Source organism: Amblyomma americanum, chromosome 1, assembly GCF_052857255.1.
Source record: "Amblyomma americanum isolate KBUSLIRL-KWMA chromosome 1, ASM5285725v1, whole genome shotgun sequence".
Lineage (NCBI taxonomy): Eukaryota > Metazoa > Arthropoda > Arachnida > Ixodida > Ixodidae > Amblyomma > Amblyomma americanum.
Genome location: NC_135497.1, coordinates 150,568,911 through 150,589,709, shown reverse-complemented (window position 1 = coordinate 150,589,709; position 20,799 = coordinate 150,568,911). Strand labels below are relative to the sequence as shown.

The window sequence follows — 20,799 nt, the reverse complement described above, 5'->3', positions numbered from 1 at the left end:
AGAAAAACTAGCCACCCTATATATGCAATGCCTTATGACCTTGAGCATACCAGAAGCTTAGAAGAACGCTAACAATATCTTAATTCTTAAGAAAGGAGACATCAAGGACTTGAAAAAATTACAGACCGATCAGCTTACTGTCTGTTGCCTGCAGGGTATTTACTAAGGTAATCTCAAATAGAATCAGAACAACAACCTTAGGCTTCAAACAACCAAATTATCAGGCAGGCTTTCGTAAAAGGTACTCAACAGCACACCATATTCACACTATCAATCAGGTGATAAAGAAATGCACAGAGTATAAACAACTCCTATATATAGTGTTCATTGATTATGAGAAAGCATTCGACTCAGTCGAAACCTCAGCAGCCATGCAGGCATTGTGGGATCGGGGTGTAGAAGAGTCTTATGTCAAAATACTGGAAGATATCTATAACGACTGCACAGCTATCATAGTCCTCCATAAAGTCTGCAATAAAATTCCAATAAGGAAGGGCATCAGGAAGGGAGGCACGATCTCGCCAATGCTATTCACCGGCTGTTTACAGGAGGTGTTCCGAGGCCTGGATTGGGAACAGTTGGGGATAAGAGTTAATGGAGACTACCTAATTTATGGTTTGCTGATGAAATTGCCTTGCTAAGTCACTCAGGAGATGAACTGCAAAGCATGATCAATGAGTTAGGCAGGCCGAGCAGAACAGTGGGTCTAAAATTAACATGCAGAAAACCAAAGTAATGGTCAACAGTCTCGCAAGGGGACAGCAGTCCACAATTGGTAGCAAGGTGCTGGAAGTGGCCTACTTTGGGTAGGTTGTGGCCGCTGATGCAGATCATGATAGGGAAATAACTACAAGAATAAGAATGGGGTGGATCACATATGGCAGGTTCTCTCAGATCATGAATGGCAGTTTACCAATATTCCTCAAAATAAAAGTATACTACCTTGCCGGTACTACCCATGGGGTAGAAACATGGAGGCTAAAAAGGGTTTATCTTAAGTTAAGGACAACTCAGCGAGCTATGGAAAGAAAAATAATTGGTGTAACGTTAAGAGACGGGAAGCGGGCAAAGTGGGGGAGGGAACAAACGCGGCTTAATGAAATCCTTGTCAAAATCAAGAGAAAGAAATGGGCTTGGACAGAGCGTATAATGTGAAGGCAAGATAACCGCTGGTCCTTATGGGTGATGGAATGGATTCTAAGAGAAGGCAAGCGTAGCAGGGGTTGGTAGAAAGTTAGGTGGGCGGATGAGACTAAGAAGTTTGTGGGGATATGGTGGCTGCAGCTGGCAAAGGACAGGGTTAATTGGAGGGACATGGGAGAGGCCTTTGCCCTGCAGTGGGCGTAGTCAGGCTGATGATGACGATAATGAGTTTATCTTGGCTTGTTTGTTAGAAAGAGCAGTTTGTCGTGGGGATCCGTAGACCCCCACTTCCCCGTTCATACACAGCTAGGCCTAGTCAGGCCAATGTAGCTGCAGGGGGCCGCCATTCTGGGCAGGCAACGTCACGCGCTGGCTGACCTCACCTGCGCGTCTCGTCCCTGCCCCCGCACCGCTTATTCCTGCATACAGTGTTCCCTCACCCTTCAAGGGAGAGCCCCCGCTCTCTCCCTTGTCAGGAGAAAGTGCGGTGTGACCAAGCACGTTGCAGGCGGCTTCCCCAAGAGGACAGTCATCGGTTTGTCTCATAGACCAAACCCCCTGCAATCTTCAAGTATTTATGCCCAAATAGTCATGTTTAAAGGAGTGTTTGCTGTATGAAGTTCTATCTCTGTAGAAAAAGAAGTAATGGAATGGAAGTTAACTGATCGGGCCGTAAGGGGAAAACATAAATGCAAGCAAGTTTATTTCTAAAACAGGGTTGTGCAGAAACCGAGGTAAGGGAGAAAAAAAAAAACGCAACAGAAGAGTAACACATGTATACACTTTTCTCACTTAGGCCAGTGGAACCAGGCCTTTCTGTCCAGTCGTCCAGTCGCCTTTATTTCGGGATAGCTTTATCTGGTTGTGGGGGAGGGGGGGATAGATGCAAGTGTGCATGTTGCTTGCGACACACTGCTGTCTCCTTCAGTCATAGAATAAAATGTGAAAGCAGCAAACGCTTCACAAGAACAAATTTTCTGATTTGAAGGAAAGAAAAATTGGGCATATTCAATTTTTCAGTCCTGGGCTACTTGCTAACAGGTCTCGGCTTCTGCTCTGACAGGAAACACCGTCATGGTCACATGACCTACTTGCCAGGGGCTGCTTGCAGACTTGCTACCTTAGCCAGGCTCCCCCATGGTTATTGTACCAGGCCGTTGTCATTTGCTTGCAGACAACGCAAGCCATGGCCACCATGATGCAGGAGCAAACGCAGTTCTTTCGAAGCGACATCACGCGTATGTTTACCTCCTGACGTCTATGGGATATTTAATCTTGACAGCAGAGGCATGAATTATTCACTCCTTCTCGCCTACAGAGCGAGAACCACCACCAACATAGCTGAGGAGACGCCTGCATTGTCACAGCCAGTCGAGACTGTGTCACAGCACATGAGCGAATAAACGCCCTGGTCTAGGTGCATTGGCAATAAAAGTTGTTTGCCACCACCACCACCACCACATGAAGAGCTTCCCTACCCTGAAAAGGCAATCTATATGTGCATCGCCACAGCACTCAAATAATAGAGCGAACCATATGAAAAACCTTGCACGAAACGTCGTTGAATGATTGTTTGATTCAGATCCGCAAGTTTGCGGACCGCATATTTCAAGTCCACATGCGGGCATAGGGAAGGAAGGTGTATTGTGCGTATTACGATCAGTTTTGCCACTTGCGAGTGTGCCGGACAGCTCTACCGTTCCGATTGACAAAGGCATGCCTGGCGGCAAGGCATGCAGATTTTTTTGCTGGTCTTGTGGCTCTCGTGAGACATCTGTTCCATCATCGTTTTTAGCTGCTAGGTTTTTCGGTGAAGGTAAAATCGCAATCAGCTGCAATGGCCATTGATCTCGATCGGCGCGGCTGACCCCTATGTACGCGTGAACGAATTCACGACAAACGCAACATTACAGGCAAATTTGAACATTTCTATTACAGAAAATAAGAACCATTTGTGACACGTTGCGATAGCATGCAACTTCTCGTTCAATCGATCCATGCAGAGCGGCAGTAATGGTTCAGGATCTTTACTGCGCAAGTTCACCCTTTGCCTATACCTTTTCCTTTGATTCATATATGCGACTCAAAGTAAAAGGTATTGCCTGGTTTTTGATGATTTCAGCCCCAAAATGAGCTAAATTAAGAGTACACATTGCTATTAATCATATAATTTCAAAATTAACATTGATTTTTCACCTGGCTAAGACAATGTACTTCAAATTTATTATTATTTAGCACATTGCAGTGTTTTTAGGCATACTTATAATTGCCTTTGCTGATTAAAAATAATTGAACTTACTTGAAAGCCTTTCCATGCACTGTGGTTGTCACTGTAATGCAGGCCTCCTCATGTGAAGGTTTAATGCACGATATCGTCCTCCAGGAACACGAAAAGTACTCGGAACATGCACTGAGTCTAACTCAATATGGTGGCCAGCACAGCGCTTCACTTTCTAGGCAGCTGTCGTCTGCTACCTTCCTCGTAGCCAGAAAATAGTCCGCGGACTGCCAGAGGCGGAAGATAAATGCGTTGCTATGGTAATGTGGGCAGCTTTCGGATTGGTGGGTGGAGCTTTCGGGCTGCCCGAGAAAATCGTATGCCGGACTGGAGTCCACAAGTACTCCGGGACTGTCCGGGACTGAAAATCAAATATGCCCAGTGACCGTGGCCAAAATCCAGAAGGCTCGCATGATGACGGCAGCGATAGATGTGTCACTGAACTATCGCAGAAGTCCGAATGCAGCACTTTTTTTGTTAGGCTTGTGTGTGGGTTTGTATTGATCGTGACTTGTTACGGTTACAAACATTGCCAGTGACCTCACTTGCTTAGTGAAAGCTCCTTAACTAAGTGACGGCTGTAAGCTGAAAGCACTGTGCTATCAGACAAAGCTTGATGATGTAGTGTAGCCTGTGGGTCTGCACCTGGCATTTGTCTAAAGTATAATGGAGTAATGCCGCGAAACTTACTACTGCACTGTTTAATCCACTGGTTCTCTTGTCTCGCCGCAATCCTGGCCTCTGCGCTTTGTTAATTCTCTCTAGTGATGGATTGTAACTTGTGCTCAATAACCAGCAAGAGCCTCCGCAGTGGCTCAGTGGTCATGGTGCTCTGCTGGTGACCCGAAAGACACGGGTTCAATCCCGGCCGCGACGGTTGCATTTCGATGGAGGCGAAATGCCAAAGGCCCATGTACTGCGCAATGTCAGTGCATGATAAAGAACCCCAGGTGGTCAAAATTATCCGAAGCCCTCCACTACAGCGTCCCTCGGACATTAAACACCAAAAAGCAAAAAACCAGTAAGCAAGGATACAGCGTTTTTAAAAAAAAACGAATTCAGCGTATATTTCTTTTCTTTTGGTTTAAACCAACACTCCAGCCCCTAGCTGTAGTTTATTCTTAAGCAGAGGTAGTTTAGAAGACTACAATATTTACTCGCATGTTGACCCCTCAAATTTCGAGAACCGGAAAAAAAAAAATAGTCGGGATGTTGTGTAGGTTGACCAGCGGATGCTTCAAGGTGCTGACATTCAACTAAGGTGACTGGCACATCACATCATATATCAGTGTAGTGGTGGGGCAGTAAGAAATTTTTCTCCGGTGATGGCCTAGTTGCACACCGGCACAAAGTCGAAGCTTCATCCCAAGGAACGCATGACAGAACACGCGAGACGTAAAAAACATTCATTTCATTCTGTTAAAAGTTTGGCAGACACCCTCAATGTCTGCAATGCCGTCAATGTCACATGCTAAGGACATTAATCTATACGGGTGTCTGAAAAGCTTAGCTATGCTATTTCATGCGAAAAGGTGCTCACTACTTTCCTCAGTACCTCCTCGGTATTGGTACCTGATGCACTTTTCGGCGCCATCAAACTCTAGTGCAGCCGTGCAATTTTTCAACAGTTCCGCGTGTAAGAAAGCGGTTCACTTAAAAGCTATTGAGAATGGTAGCTGATGTTTAACCCTCTGCATGGCTGACTGACAGAAGTTCCATTTTCACGGCAAGGCCTAAACCACGGTTGACACAGTGAAGGCAGGCACAATGGAGCTCCGATGCCTTTGCATCAGCCTTATCTGAGAGTCTTGTACGTGACTTTCTTGAGGAAGGGATGCGTGAAACCTTTGCATAGTAAAATTGGTAGCAATTGCTGTAGTTTGTGCAAGCTCGAAGGAAGTTGTAACACAGGACTTTCCGTAGTAGCTTCGTTCTCTTCTTTCATTTTCTTTGTTCATAGCTGTGTTTACGCCTTCTCCTGGCTGAGTTTGAAGAGCGTGGTTTTGAAAAAAAGGGCCGACCTATACATGAGCGAATGCGGTATTACTCAAAACTAAAACAAGTTAAATCATGCATTTCTTATACGTTATTCACGTGATACGAGTACTTAGAGATTTCGAATTCCAAACGTTTGGATCAAATCTATTACCGAATAGTTTACTATTCAGCTGAATATTCTAAATTATTGAGTATTTGCACAAGCCTGGTTCTGTGGTAATTTGTTGGCTGCTCTAGCTCCTGTTATGTTTGCAGTCTTTGATATCACAGAACAGAGCAAGCTTCACTGAACAGTAGACCAGAAGAGCCATGGAAATGTTAAAAGCCAGCAGGATTAAAACTAAATCTGTCCTTACATATGTCTGTAGATCTGTGTTGCTTTGGGAGCCAGCTGCTTGCTGACAGGCGAGTGTGTTTTTATTTTTTTAGTCTTCTGGAGATTGATAGTTACTCTTGTTTCCTTTGATTGCAGTGTGGTTCAATTTGTAATAATGCTGATATTCTGGGAAGTGAACTAAGAGGACAGCCAACAGAAGGGGCCTTGCTGGCTGCTGCCCACAAGGTATGAAAGAGCTGAAAGGCTTTTTTTTTTTGATAATGCATAATTTTGCTTGGCTTTACCTGTGCTCATTTTTATAAAGTTTGCATCTTCGTTAATTTTTGTAACTACAATTTTTGGCATGTGTTTTGTTCTTCAGAGTTAAATTTTTTTGTATGCGTGCAAATAAGTAGGGGTACGTAAATTGCAGTAATGATATGCAGAGGGGTGGTCTCTGGTGCTTTGAACGGGGTAAAGAAAATTTGGAAGGAATCGTACATGTTTTGAAACAGCTTTGCAAGACTAAAGTGCAGTGCTGTGGTATTGAAATGCATCTATCCATGGTGGAAGAGCTTCTGCCAGAATTGAAATGCATGGTTATTAGAGACACTGTAGTCTCTGGTTCTGCTTGAAAAAACAGACTTAGGCACTCCTGAAATGAGGCTAACAAATTTAACCTAGGTAACAAGCAACATGCTGTTCACCTTAACCCAGCAGGTAGTGCAGCTGCCCTGGAGGATGTAAATTTTGGATTATGACTAGACTTGTTTTGCCCTGAATATTCAGTTCTTGTGACTGAATTAGGCCACCCTGTTTGTCTCAAAGAAGGTGCTTATGTACTTTTTTGTGATGGCCTACCTTATTGTGTTCAACATCAACTTTTCTTTTTGTGGGGAGAAGGTCAAAGCAATCAACAACATCGACGTGAAGCAAATTTTGAGTAATACCAGCATCATTTAGCAAAAAAGAGTTTTATGAGTTCTGTATTTGGACTGTGTAAGGTGAGGGCCCTCACCTGTGGTTTCCTGTGCAAAATGCATTTTAAAAATTACTTTTTCAGTTTTCTAAAGCTTAAGTCTCATTGGGGGAATGGTGTAGAGGTGTGGAGTGAAATGGCAAAAGCATGCAAACCTGTTGGCTTTGGCAGATTCTTGATGAATTTTTCAGACATTTGTAATCAGTTGTAAGTGATATTGTCAGATCACTAAATCATTGTTTGCTTGCATACTCTGAACAGTAAACAGACAGTGCTGTTCCATCTTTTCCGTATTAGTTGAATCTTTTATGGATGGTGTTTTGTACTCCACAGATGGGAATTTATGATGTGCGAAATCATTATGTACGGCTGCAAGAGATTCCCTTCAGTTCTGAACACAAGATGATGGCAGTTAAGGTCATTCCCAAGTTTGGTGGGGTGAGTTTGCTTTCTTGCTTTGCTCTTATGCTGTCGATTGCCCTTTAGTTGTTAACTATTTCTTTACCGTGGGAAACATGACTGTTTTTTATCGGTCTCGGGCAATATTGTTTTTCTGCAAAGTGTGAAAGTAATGGCAATGGAATGTGCTTTCTGAAGACATTTACCATATATTGCCGATTATAGGTCGACGCTCCAGCTCGTAAAACCTTCTTAGCAAAAAAAGCTTGACCCTGAATATAGGTGAACACTAAATCACAATGCGGCCATAGCTTGCCAATAAGTCCTTTAGAACACCGAGTCATTCAAGATCACGAAACTCCTCTTATGATTCGTCGTCGCTTGCGAGAAGGATGCAGTCGCGGTCACCTGAGCCACTGCTGCTGCTGGCAGTCGGAAACGGTGTTGAGATGCCGCATGTGGAAAGCACCCCCGAGACCACGTCAGTTGGCAGTCCATACCAAGCATCGTTTACCCACTGTGCCACTTGGCTCAGAGAAGCGCGCTTCAGCTCCCCAGTTGATGTCTTCGGATTTTCCTTCTGGAGCTATTCATTGTAGAATGCGCTGATGCGGTCTTTGAATGGCTTGTTCAGCGCCACGTCTAACGACTGAAAGACAGATGTCAATCCGCCCGGGATAATCTCCAAGTCATATCCAGCGTCCGCTACTGCTTTGTTCACTGAGTCGGTGATGTAATCTCGGAAAGAGTCCAGGATGAGCATGCTGTGGAGCTTCAGCAATGCACTGGGATGCCTGCACTTTGCTAGACAGAACCACTTGAGGACAGTTTCATTGTTAAAAAACCCCTTTTCATTCACCCACACAATAATCTTGGATGGAAACTTTTCCTTTACCGGGATCGTTTTTCTCTTGAACAGGAGAAAGGTTGGCAACATTTGGCAACTTGTGCCCATCGGCCCTACAGCATAACATCACCGTGAAGTGTTTCCCATGGTCAGCAGGCAAACCTGGCACTCCCCTTTCGCGGACACTGTTCTCCTACTAGGCATGTCTAACCAGACTGGAGTCTGGTTGGCGTTGCCTATATGACCAAGCAGAGAGGGATGTTTTGCTCTCAGGTCATTCACATAGCGCAAAAACATGTTTTTTTTTCTTTCGTATGCTTCGGGTAACTACTGCTATACGGTCGTGCGTCTCAGGCTCAGGCCATTCCTCCTCTTAAAATTCGTTACCCATTTCTTGGAAACTCTGGCTCCTCCACGACAGCACGTGTTTTCGCTTCAGTGTCACTGTAGCAAACACTCAGGCTCTTGCTTCTTTGGTCGTGAACCCAGTCCCGAACCGCACCCTCAATGGCAGGGTATCGTCCTGACTTTGGTCCATGAAAGGAACGGCGTGTAGCAGTGCATGCAAATATCTTACTTCTTTGCTTCCTCCAATCCCTCACGCACTTTTCAGACATGTCAAACTTCCGCCCCGCTACGACGTTGTTTTCCCAATTCTACGTAAAGCAACACTTGCCGCTTGAAAGCCACGCTGTATTGTTGCCGAGCTTGTGGTGGCATGTCGGGGTCTATCGGGCACGCAGATCACGCTCACCACTGATGGTCGACGATCCGGCGAAAGGTGTTTGGCGCCAAAGAGGCGAAACGCAGAAATGGCGACATGGGGTGAAAAAACGTGCGAAGGCACTTCTGATAGCATGTGACCAGTCACGTGGTTCGGGATTGGATTGGATCTGAGGCACAGCATTGCAAATTTATACATGGAATGCCCGCAGCTTTTCTACAAAGCGTTTCTGTCTTATGAAAACAAAAATTTGGGGCATATCTTTTTCAAGAAAAAGGTAATTTTTCGAAAAAAGGTCGACTCATTATCGGCAGTATACGGTATTTAAAACAACAAATACTTGGTGTGAATATTGTGGAAAAAATCAAGCAGACAAAAAAAGTTGGAACTTAAGAATAAAATTGTATTCACAAGAAAATTAACTCGAGTGGCGACAATGAGGAACAGAAATTGTCAAGCATATCCAAGCTAATCTACCTGATTGAATCCGTTTCAGTCTAAGATTGTGCTTTCCGCGGCAGCAAAGGCTGGTTGCAGTCCTCACTCGCGTCTGTTAGATGGGAAAATCGAACTTTTGGACCTCACAGACTCTTGTTGGCATCTATTTAGTCCAAATAATCAACCTTCTGGGCATATGTACACATTCCTATAAGGTGCGTGATGGTTCTACACTAAAGTCAGAAATATTACATAAGTCTGAATTGGAGTTAAAAAAATCGGTTGGTTACTGTAGTTGTGTTTTCGGAGAAGCATGTTCTCATTGGCAGGTGATTACAGATGAGGTATGAACGGCTTCCACATTTTAGGGTTCTGTGTTGCAGAAAAGCCAGCATAGTCTGCTGTGCTGGCGTTGTCGGCCATGAGCGAATGATCCACAAAAAAAAAATCCCCATAGAAAACTTAGGTGGGTCACTTAGGTCATGTGACCTTGTGACATCATCACAACCTGCCCACTGTGGCAGGTGGCATTTCAATTAATGATAGGTCGCAAGAGGTTTTTCAGAAAGAGTAACCTGCGTCCCACGAGCCTCACTGGTGGCAGCATTTGCTATCGCAGGGCACTGATGCATCGCTTAACCGCTGCACCTCTGCGCCAGGAGTGGCATGAGCACTCCCAGCAATCTGTGAATGTAAAGTGGAGAATGACCAATTCCGCATATACAGGCGTTAACCCATTAACGCTATCGCGTCATACCCTTCAGGCGGAGCTTAAGTGTCCCCTCCAGTTTTCTTCTTTTATATGTATACGGCACTTGTGGAGGTGCAGTTTAAGCTTAATTGCTGCACATTGCCTTTTGCATTGCTATCCAAAGTAAAGTTGTTTTCTGGAAGAGTGTGCTAAGTATCTCAAAATCTACTTTATTTGCATTTTATTTGAGAAAGAGCATGGTGCAAGGTGTTATATTTGTAAAAAATTTGGCTGATGCTATTGAAAAGCGGAACGTTCATCTGAGAAAATGATGTGGCACTCTGCTTCTGAAGCAAAGCTTAAGAGAGGTGATATCTCCCTGAGTAGCATTGCATTTTTTTTGGAAATGTAAAACAGTCTTGCATCCTCTTGCAAGATGGTTTATCGTTCTGTTGACGTTTGTATTCATTGATCATTTTGTTGTGACCCACCTGGTGACCTGCTCTGGGCTGAAAAAAAAAAGCATGGCAAGCAGTTATGTTAAGCGGAACAGGACGCGTTCAGTAGAAAAGGAATCCACGACGACGACGCTGGAGACACAGTTGCGGAACAGGACGTGTTCAAAAGAAAGGGAATCCACGACAACAACACTGGAGACACAACTGTGTCTCCAGCATCGTCGTCGTGGATTCCTTTTCTTGTGAACGCGGCAGCTGGTTTCTCTACCTGGTACCATGCACCCAGTGGCACATGTTTGGTTACTGAGTGGAATAAGTCAGGAGCAAGTGCAGCTTCTAAGTACAACTTAAAGCTGTGTCTCATCTTTTCATTTATGTAGTTTGTGTCCGATTTACATTTTACTACCTAGTGGCTGGTATTGTGTACCAGAAATGGAATCACTTGGAACTAGCTTACCACCCAGGTCATAAATGCAGAGTTGTTGACTTCAGGTACACATTGCTGGCTTTTCTCTGCTAATATGTACAGTCTTTATCAAAACAGTTTGCTTCTGAGCCGTGCCGTGTGGCTCGTTATGCATAGGCAGTGTTTGAAATTGTCTTCACCCTTCTGGAATTTAAGACTTCCATGGAGGCTACAGGAGCTCCACCACATGGCCCAGAAGCAGACCCCTTGGAGGCCTTACTTTTCACAAAGGCTTTACATACCTTATAAACACCTGTAAAGGCCGCGCGCGTGTATGGGCCACACCCTGTTTTCCCAAAGGAAATATTAAAAAACAAAATCCCTGTAAGGGCTGCACCCAAACTGTCCACAACTCGCGCGGGAATAGCCTTGAAATGCACGCGCTGTGGCCTCCACGATCAGCTTTGGCTGCGAGCAATGGTGCGCTTCATCGCGAAGGCCATGCACGCGTCGCATCGAAGCTTCCTGGTGCCACCCATGGATGGCGCCCGAGGCCGCGGGTCATCATCATCACTGTCAACTTTTTCCTCCGCTGCATGCTCCTTCTATCTATATCGGCATCAGTATCTCCAGCTACAGCTTTTTGTGGCTGTCAAAGGCACAGGAGTTGCGGTACCATGTTAGTTCGCTGTATTTGTGGCTTCCGTGTGCTGCCGCCGAGAGTTGCAATTTTAGCGTGATGGGTACCTTAGTAGCACCTTAATAGCTACACGGCTGGGAGTTCGCTTTCGAACGCGGCAAGTGTGTGGCGGACAGGAAATTGACATGCCGAGAAGTGCGTCCGAAGATGGTGCAACCAGAAGGATGCATTGAGGAACAAGCGAGCTTTCCGAGGCAATCCGTGCAAGTTTCCCGAACTGGAAGAAGAGCTGCTCTGCGATGTGATGGAAGTGCAGAACAATGGCTATGCGTTGACAACGGACATGCCGCTCAACTTCTTGTGGGACGAGCATGCACCAGAGCACAGCACCAACTCGGTGTCAGAAGACTCTGCGACTGATGATTAAACAGAGAATAAATGCCACTAATTCCGTGATTGGCGTGTTTTTACTTATTTTTTTTCTAGAACATTGTGTGTATGGGCCACACCCCGAAATTTGGCCCTCGAACCTGGGAAAAAAAGTGCAGCCCTTACACGCGTTTATACGGTATATACTACATGTTCTATCTTGTGTACATGAACTGATATGTTCATTTGCTATTTTAAGTGACTGCATATATATTGCAATACAGGAGCAAGAGCAATACTTCGTGAAGGGGGCACTGGAAAAAATTCTGGCCCATTGCACCCACTACAGTGGCCATGGGATGCCATTGCCCATTACAACTGAACGCACTGCTCAGTACATCAAGGAGGCTCAGTTCATGGGTCGGAAGGGACTTCGAGGCAAGTGGAGTGTTTTTAACTAGCTTAGTAACCTGTTAGCGGTGGCGTGGTAATGATAAGCTGCTTTTGTTGAAATACCAGCTTGGCTTTATTGGGAACATCCTCATGTACGGTCCTGGTTTGCTCTTGCAGTCCTTTCATTGGCAAGTGGCACAAACCTGAACCAGCTCAAGTTTCTCGGTCTGGTGGGCATTCTGGATCCCCCCAGGCCTGGAGTGCGGGACTCCATCGAGACTCTTCACAGCAGTGGTGTCAATGTCAAGATGCTGACTGGAGACTCTGAGGAAACTGCATGTACTGTAGGTGCGTGGCCTTTTTTTGTTGTTGTTGTATTCCATACCAGCTTAAAACTATATGATCACTTTCCAAGGCAAACATATATAGTTTCAGGGGAAAATTTTCAGGCTCATGTTCACTGATTTTTAAGGCAGTTCACAAACAAAGTCATGATTTGCGGTCACTATTTCAGCCAATCAGTGCACATATGTGAGTTCTCTCAGTAGTGTCTATGACATCATTGCTGCGTCATGAAAAGCATCACCCTCAGTCATGCATCCAAGTGTCTGTTTCAGCATGCTCTTTTCTTTGTTTTAATATTGTTGTACTCAGTATTTTGAAAAATAGTCTGCTGTAATGAAGAGATGAAATTCTAAGAAATATAATGTGATCATAACTGAAAATCTTCAGGAAACCCCTGGAGTTTCCATTTAATGAATGTGCACTTCCCGTTCTGTTTTTGTTTGCATGCTAGATTCATAACTGGCGTGCCTCCCCTTTCATCTCATTGGGCATTCAGTAACCTCTGAGGTCTGCCCTTGGACACTGCCACTGTTCCAATATCAGCGCCTAGGCTCCCCTTGCTGCCCTTGCAAAGTAGTGACAGCCGAAAAAAAAAAATGCATAAGCTGGCATAGAAAGGTCTGCTGATCCTTGCACAAGAACACAGAGGAGTGCTTTACCGTGTCAGGGGCTCAATTGGGAAAAGTTACTAACTGCAGTGTTTGTACTCTTGAATTAGTCACACCTGCTCGTAAGGAGCTTGATCATTCTATGGGCCTCATTTTAATGTGTTGCCATTAGAAGACCCACCGTGGAGAAAAAACATCCGGTGTTGTCCAACGTAGTGCTGTGTACACATGTCACCGCCTGGTACGAGCCTTGGTCATCAGCAGGGCCACATACAGTCTGCCTTATCAGAACCTCAATAAATTTGAAACTGAGCAGGCAGAGGCTGTGCTTCGCAAAGCCTATAAGGTGGCACAGGGCCTCGCCAAGCGGACGTCCGCGAGCAAGCTGGTGGACCTTGGTGTAACTAACACCTACCTCGAGCATCAGGAAGCACAACTAAGCTCTCTAGTTGAAAGGCTCCTACTAACAAAGACCGGCAGATCTCTACTGAAGAGAATCTGCTACCAAGAATACCTCGAGAACATCGAAGAAGTCGTAGACACCCGAGATGAAATTAGGGCGTCCTACACGGTTCTCCCGATCACACAGCACATGCATCCAGAACTGCACCAAGGCAGGAGGGAAGCGAGAGCCAAGAGTCTTGAAAAATGATTGTCAAGTAGAGCAGACGTGGTCTGAATAGATGCTGCCTGCTATGTTTGGAAGATCAGTGGCTGTTGCTATGACAGTAGACTCTGCGTATAAAGAAATTGCAAGTGTCACCATTAGAGATTGCAAACCTTCAGAGACTGAAGAGGTCGCTTTGGTTATAGCTGTAGCCATGGGCAACACGCGGGAGGAGTCTCTAACCATAATAACAGACTCGCAGCAAGCCTGCAGGAATTACCTCAATGCAAGAGTAGGCAGTACGGCCATTGCGACTCATTTATCAACTTGAGGGCGCAATCCCTGGAATCAAACATCAGATATTATGGGGGCCAGGGCACGTGGGACTCTCTGGGAACCACGTGGCTGATGCTATATTGCTTGAGGCCACACTTACCAAGGGGGGGCTGAAGCGTGGCTACCATTGCCTGTACCACAACTGTACTACATAATACTGGAGCACTCAAGCTCAGCAAAAATAAGGCGACACGCTGGTGACAGCTTCAGACAGGCACCTTTCCGTGCATATACATACTGAGCAAATCTTATCCTACTGTGTATGAGGATGGATGTCTATTGTGGGGATAGGGCTACACTATTCCACACCACGTGGGCCTGACAACGCAGACCGGCAGTACCTCCGTACGGAAGTCCCATGTTGGAGCAGTGGGAGGTGGCCTTGATCATCACGGTCCTGGAGGACCAGCTTACCTTTATAGACCGAGCCTGTGCAGCGGCTCTCTGCGTTGGGGGCTCTGGACTGGAAAAAAAAAAAATTTGAAGAGACCCACATTGCTCCCAACGAGAAGCCTTTCAGCCAATATCTGTGCAGTCCCCCTGCGACCTTGAAGAGCTGGGTGGCAGGTGAGCCACCTAGGTCACGTGATCTTGTGATGTCATCACAACCTGCCCACTAGACTGTGAGCAAACTGCCCACTGCGGCAGGTGGCAGTTCAGTTAATGATTAGTCATGAGAGGTTGCTTGGGAAGAGCAATCTGGTTCTCACAAGCCCCATCGATGGCAGCACCTGCCATAGCAGGGCAGTGGCGCATTGCTTAACTGCTGCACCACTGTGCTGGGAGTGGTATGAGGGCTCCGAGTGGTCTATGAATATAAAGAAAGGAATGACCAATCCTGCGCATATGGGCATTAACCCATTAACGCCCCACGTTATGTAGTTCACTGCGAGATGGCATGACTGCACGTGCGCAGCTTGAAGCAATAAACTTTCGACGATACAATCGAAAAGCCAGCAGTCAGAGGCAAAGGAAGGTAAAAGGCACTAAAATGGCGGTTCAGCTGTCGAGTGGCCAACAGCAATCGGTTTAGTAGTTGTGGATTCCGGCATGTGCTGGAGGTTACCTGAAGTTTGCTTTCGCAACTGTTCGTCTGGGAAAGCAGCCGCTAGCGCAAGCAAGCTGGGTAAACAACATGCAACTCATCCCCTCGGTACTCACACTTTCCACAGCCGTGTGCGGCAACGCGGTTGCACCAATCACCCCAAGCCTGCATTCCTTGCACGCACCTGCATGCATGCTGTGGTGGTCTGGCACAGCAGGGAGCGTAAAACATGCGGGTAAAAGATTTTTTTTTTAGACATGGGTAATAATTTAGGGGTGCGCAAATTACGCAAGGGCACAATTATGCGAGTAAGTATGGTACTTGGCAAATTATATACAAAAAATGAAGAGCAGATAAGAAGTAGGAGAGAACCAATTAAAATCAAGGAGAAGACCTAATGCTGTCACATCATAATCATCACCATAAGTGCTCCCATAATTTTGTCATAATTAGTTATAAGGGTAACGGAGTGGATTCCAAGAGAAGGCAAGCATAGTAGGGGCCGGCAGAAGGTTAGGTGGGCAGATGAGATTAAGAAGTTTGCAGGCATAGGGTGGGAGCAGCTGGCAAAGGACAGGGTTAGTTGGAGAGACATGGGAGAGGCCTTTGCCCTGCAGTGGGTGTAGTCAGGCTGATGATGATGATGATTTTTGTTATATCCTGGTTTTCGTGCTAGGTGAAGTGAGTGCGAGTCATTGGACTTTTGCAAGGCTGACTTGCATGGCATGTTTTTATCTTATAGGCAGGTAGCAGTGTCAGCAAGGCGACGTTTTAATGCTGGTTGGCTTATTTTTGTGTTGGCGTCTGTTTTGCCTTGGCTGCATTTTGTCAGTCTGCATTCTGTGACATCTTTTGAAATTCATTGCATGAAGGTGTTTTGTGGCCATGCTTACAGCACTTTTGATAGAACATTGCATCAGGCTGTAAACGCTCACTTTTATTTACTATGTTGATGTGTAAGATGTAAGGTTGATATGCAAGGCATACAATTTCGGAGTTTTAACATGCCAATTGAGCTTTGCCGTAACTTACCTATGTTAATTTTCGGTCTCAAGTGAATGGTTTGGTTTCTTCACACCTTTGATACACTACTGTGTATCAGACGAAACAGTCACGCTGTAGCTCACATTTTGAAACTTATACACTATTTTGCAGTGCAGTGCCCTGATGCCTTCGATAACCTGAAGAATTTGCCTTCAACTGTCTTCAGTTTCCTTGTGAAAATCTTTATTATTGCCCGAGATTTGTTTTTACTTTTTTTTTTATTCAGATTGTCCTTCAGCTCAGCCTTCCATTGTTTCAACTCCTTGACACAACAAGACTCCAGATGTCTGTTCTCACCTTGGGCAGTTTGGTCGCTCTGCCAGTTCTCACATGCCGTTGCATTTTCTGTCCGTAACTCAGCCCCCCCCATCCCCCATTTAACGGCACTTTTTGCTGAAAATTAGGTTGATAAGCTGCAGTTTTGCATATGTCACACCTTAGGATGCACAACATACAGAAAGTTGCAAATTGTGTATGAAAAGGCTTGGCACAGAACTTTTGTCAAGCAAAACATGCATGCAATGAATGCACTTGATTAGTGTGGCTTAAAAATCAAACAATAGAACTTTGCATACGCAAAAGTAAACCCCTATTCTTATTTTCGCAATAGGTCTTCATTTTCCTTATAAACCTTATCACCCATAATACCCCTTGTCCATTGTGCTCAAGTTTAATGTTGGATATGCTGTGTTCTCCCAGAAAATAACAGATGATGTCTCTTCTTGTGTTCATTCAGCAACTTTGTATTGTGGTAAGCTGATCATGAGACATGGAAAAACCCATTTTAAGCCTTATGAATTAATTACAATCGACTAGATGAAGGCATCTCACACTAAAAAATAATTGCACCTATAAGTTAGCCCACTGTATCAGCATGACATAAGTTTGCTGCCAACTATAGAAAGACTTTCTGGGTCCCTTGGAAAAATTGTAGCATAAACTGTGAAGTTACCTCATGCACTTTATGCTGATTCTTATAAGAAAAGGCACAAGTCACACCTTTGCATGAGTCACCCTGACAACAGTTTTAGAAAAACTGTGCAATCTATAGACTCCTCGTTCCCCAATTGCCCTTGCCAATATGAGAAATAGGAACAGTGTCTGTTCTCCTGCCCCATCGCTGTTCAGTCGTGCCTGTTTCCTCGCATGGGATGATCAGCAGGCACTAATACGAGAAGCCACTGATTTGCTCAGCACTTAATATTGCGCAAAAATACGCCGATTTTCTCCCTTTTCTTTCTGAAAGTATAGTTCTTGTTACACCCTTTGCACCCTGTTGTACAGCCTCTGCAGGTGTGGCTTTTGAGGCATGTTTAGGGTAACATTATTGAATTTCCTGTGAAAGGCAGTGATGCCTGGCAATTTCTGCATAAACAAAATAAGTCAAGTTGCATATCTGGGAATCTCAGTAGAAGCAGGCACCATAGCAGAGGGCAGAAGTGGCTGGAGAGCATGTGTGGCAACTTTCCATCTGCTTTTGGCCAAGAGACGTATAGTGGCTGATTGTGCAGTTTTGGCAAACAAAGCGCTCCAAATGGCTACAGCTGTGAAATGTTTCATCTGGCGTTAACGAAATTAGTGACTAAGCCTAGATCATCGTTTGACAAGCACCACTGAGGCATGGCTGACAAACATACTTCTGTGTTTGATTATATGTTGTGTCTTATCCCCTGGTTCGGTTGGAGCTGAGTGCCATCTTTCTTTTCTTCTGGATTACTATAAAAAGAGATGTTGGGTCCAGGGCTCAAAGTGGGTAAGGGCCGTGCGGGTAAGGTTGACCATCCGTAAGTGGCCAACTCTCTTAACATTCCCTACCATGAGGTCCTTTCTTTAGGTAACCTGCTATTTATCTATACAGTGGGCTCTCGTTAAACGGAACCTCAAGGGACCGGGAAAATATGTTCCGTTTATCAGGAGTTTCGTTTAAAGAGAGAATAGGTTCAGCATTGCGCAATCCGCTTCCGCGTGAACCCTACGCGGCTGGCGCGCGCGCGCGCAGTTGGCAGTCTCAGCGGATCTCAATTTGCGAAATCTAGGTAATAAGGAGAACGGTACACTATGAGAACAAGCTTTATTAGAGAAAAATAAGCAGTGAATTTTTGTTCCAGTAGTACTAGTACTGAAATTTAAAAAAAAAATGTCAAAAGAGTGGGAATTACCACTTATTGGCTAGTGAAAAAGGATTTTATATTTGCTTGTTTGAGCTCTCGCAGCTGTTTTTTGTTAATGGCATCACCCATACTTGACAGGCTGTGCAGAAACACTTCCAAACCTTCTTCTCGTTGGAAGAAACTCTTCAGCATTTGGACTGCCGATTCCGCCTGCGCAGGTGTCACCACAGGATCAGAGTCAGCGGTCTCGTTTTCAAGCTCTTCCTCCTCGTCTTCATTTTCATCAGGGGGGCAGACATCAGCTATAATGCTGTGCACGGTATTTTCTGGGCATGTTGCCACATCGCTGTCGATCTGGACATATTCATCAAGTTGAATGCCCATCGCAGCACAATTCTCTAGTAGCAAATCTTCCTCGGCTGCGTCGTGAACATCATCAGGCTCACTCTGTGTGCTGGGTTTTTCTGTGGTTGCGGCAAATCCTGCATGCCTGAAGCAGCTGGCAATGGTGGTTGCACTAACCTGCTCCCAAGCATCATCCAGGAGGTAAACGGCACGCAGTACATCTACCTTGTACTCCTTCCCCTGGTCCATGCATAAGAGCATCCTCCTAAGAAGATTTTTGCGGAAGCGCGACTTGAGCGCTTGAATCACACCCTGATCCATAGGCTGCAGCAGTGCTGTGGTGTTCGCTGGCAGGAATTCCAGCTGTATGGACTTCAAACCTGGCACAGTACCGTGTCCAGGGCAGTTATCCACCAGGAACAAAACTTTCCGCTTGTTGCGAGAGAAGCGCGCATCCTCGCGATAAATCCACTCACTAAAAATGGCTTGCGTCATCCACGCCTTGCCATTGGCCTGGTATGAAACGGGCAAGGTTGCGACGTTTTTGAAGCAACGAGGATGCTTCGATTTGCCGATCACTAGCGGCTTCAACTTATCGCTGCCCGTCATGTTGGCACCGATAAGGACGGTCAGCCTGTCCTTGCTCAGTTTCCCTCCGGTGCATTTCTCTCCTCTAAATGATAGCGATTTTGAGGGGAGCAACTTGTAAAAGAGTGCAGTCTCATCTACATTGTAGATGTTCTCTGGATCGTATTCCTCCAGAATCTCGGGCAGCCGTCTTTCTCGCCAGTCTCCGCATGCCGTCGCGTCAGCAGCGGCAGCTTCCCCTGAAACAGCACGAAACACCAGTCCATTGCGCTCTTTAAACCGGGTCAGCCACCCCTCGCTGCACGAGAAACCCTCGATGCCGAGGCGAAGAACAAATTCTTCCGCTTTTGCACGAATTAGTGGCCCGCTGATTGGGATGTTTTCACTGCGGGCTCTGCGCAGCCAAAGCACCAGGCATTTCTCCAAGTCTTCGTGGTCAGCTGCTCGCAGTCGTTTTCTTTTAGGACCAAAGCATGACGTCTCAAACGCCTCCCGCAGCTTGTCCTTGTCCTGAAGAATTCTTGTTAGGCTGCTTTTGGGGACGGCGTACTTCGTCGCTAGCGCCGTTTTCGTGAAGCCACCACTCTCGAAGTCGTTGATGATCTCCATCTTCCTTTCCAACGCAAGTGCATTGTGCGGTCGTTTTTGCGCTGCCATCGGACCGAACAAAAGCTCTAGGGCTCTAGGGCTTATGCCTAACTGAACACAACCGCCGTGAACGCGAGTGAGCGATGCGGAGGACAGTGTACGAGCAAACCGGAAACCGCCGGAGACGGAAACCGGAGTGGTGACGCGGGGAGGAGAAGGAGGGGAGCATTGATGCGTACCGCGATGGCACTGCGCTTGTCCAACTAGTTGCGGTTTCGAGTTTTTCGGTTCCGTTAACGCGGTGGTCGCAAAATTTGAGTTCCGATTAACGAGATTTTTTTTACATTGGCTTAATACAAAACCAACCAATCGCGAGGCGTTTGTTCCGTTTAAGCGGTAGTTCCGTTTAACCGATTTCCGTTTATCGAGATTCTACTGTAATTACTTCAGAAGTACTGCCACCCTTCACTGAAGGCCTTAGGCAGGAGTTGGGCATACATGCAGTGGTGCTCCAGCTGCACCATTTGTGCCATTCTGATACATTTGCATTTTGCTGTGCCAGTCTGCTGTAAAACCAGCAAAGTGATCAATATTGCGCCTTAGCTGCGCCAAAAAGAAGACGCGGTCACGGGAAAGCGACTATTTTTGTAACCGTTCAGGCTTTCAGTTGGCAACCTACTAAAACGTTTCCGCAGCTGGCAACCCAGGTCGCTGGTGGGCTGGCTTGTGGTAGAATTTAGCAGCCAGCTCATTCGCGTACATGGAGGAAGGAAAGAACTCTCGAGGGGCAGTTAATACCCCTGCCACACAGGCATCACAAAGGCCTTTAAGAATCAGGTCCTTATATCCAAAGGCGTAAGGAGTGCAGCTACACGGCAAAAATGTTGCGCCTTTGCCACTAAGGGCCTTGGAGGCGAAGGCGCTCGTCAGAGACCTTTGGAGCCCAAAGGCGCGGCCTTAGAGAACCTGCGATCGCAGTGCCACCCAACGTCAAAAAGTAAAAGCAATAAAAAATAGATACAGCCAACAATGTTTGAAAATATTTTTTTAAAATACGAAAGGTGTGTCTGGCTTGGCTTTTTGTGCAGGTGTTTATATTTTAT

At 45.8% G+C, this 20,799-nt stretch overlaps 1 protein-coding gene across 3 annotated transcripts in view; it reads left to right on the top strand.

Annotated features, from left to right (window-relative positions):
- Positions 1–20,799, top strand: part of SPoCk (secretory pathway calcium atpase) — an 80,472-nt gene that overhangs the window by 36,890 nt on the left and 22,783 nt on the right. For all 3 annotated transcript variants that reach the window (XM_077647326.1, XM_077647327.1, XM_077647325.1), the window contains exons 13-16: positions 5,892–5,981; positions 7,048–7,152; positions 11,971–12,124; positions 12,257–12,427. In XM_077647326.1, the coding sequence (XP_077503452.1) occupies positions 5,892–5,981; positions 7,048–7,152; positions 11,971–12,124; positions 12,257–12,427 (520 nt within the window). The remainder of the gene's footprint in view (positions 1–5,891; positions 5,982–7,047; positions 7,153–11,970; positions 12,125–12,256; positions 12,428–20,799) is intronic.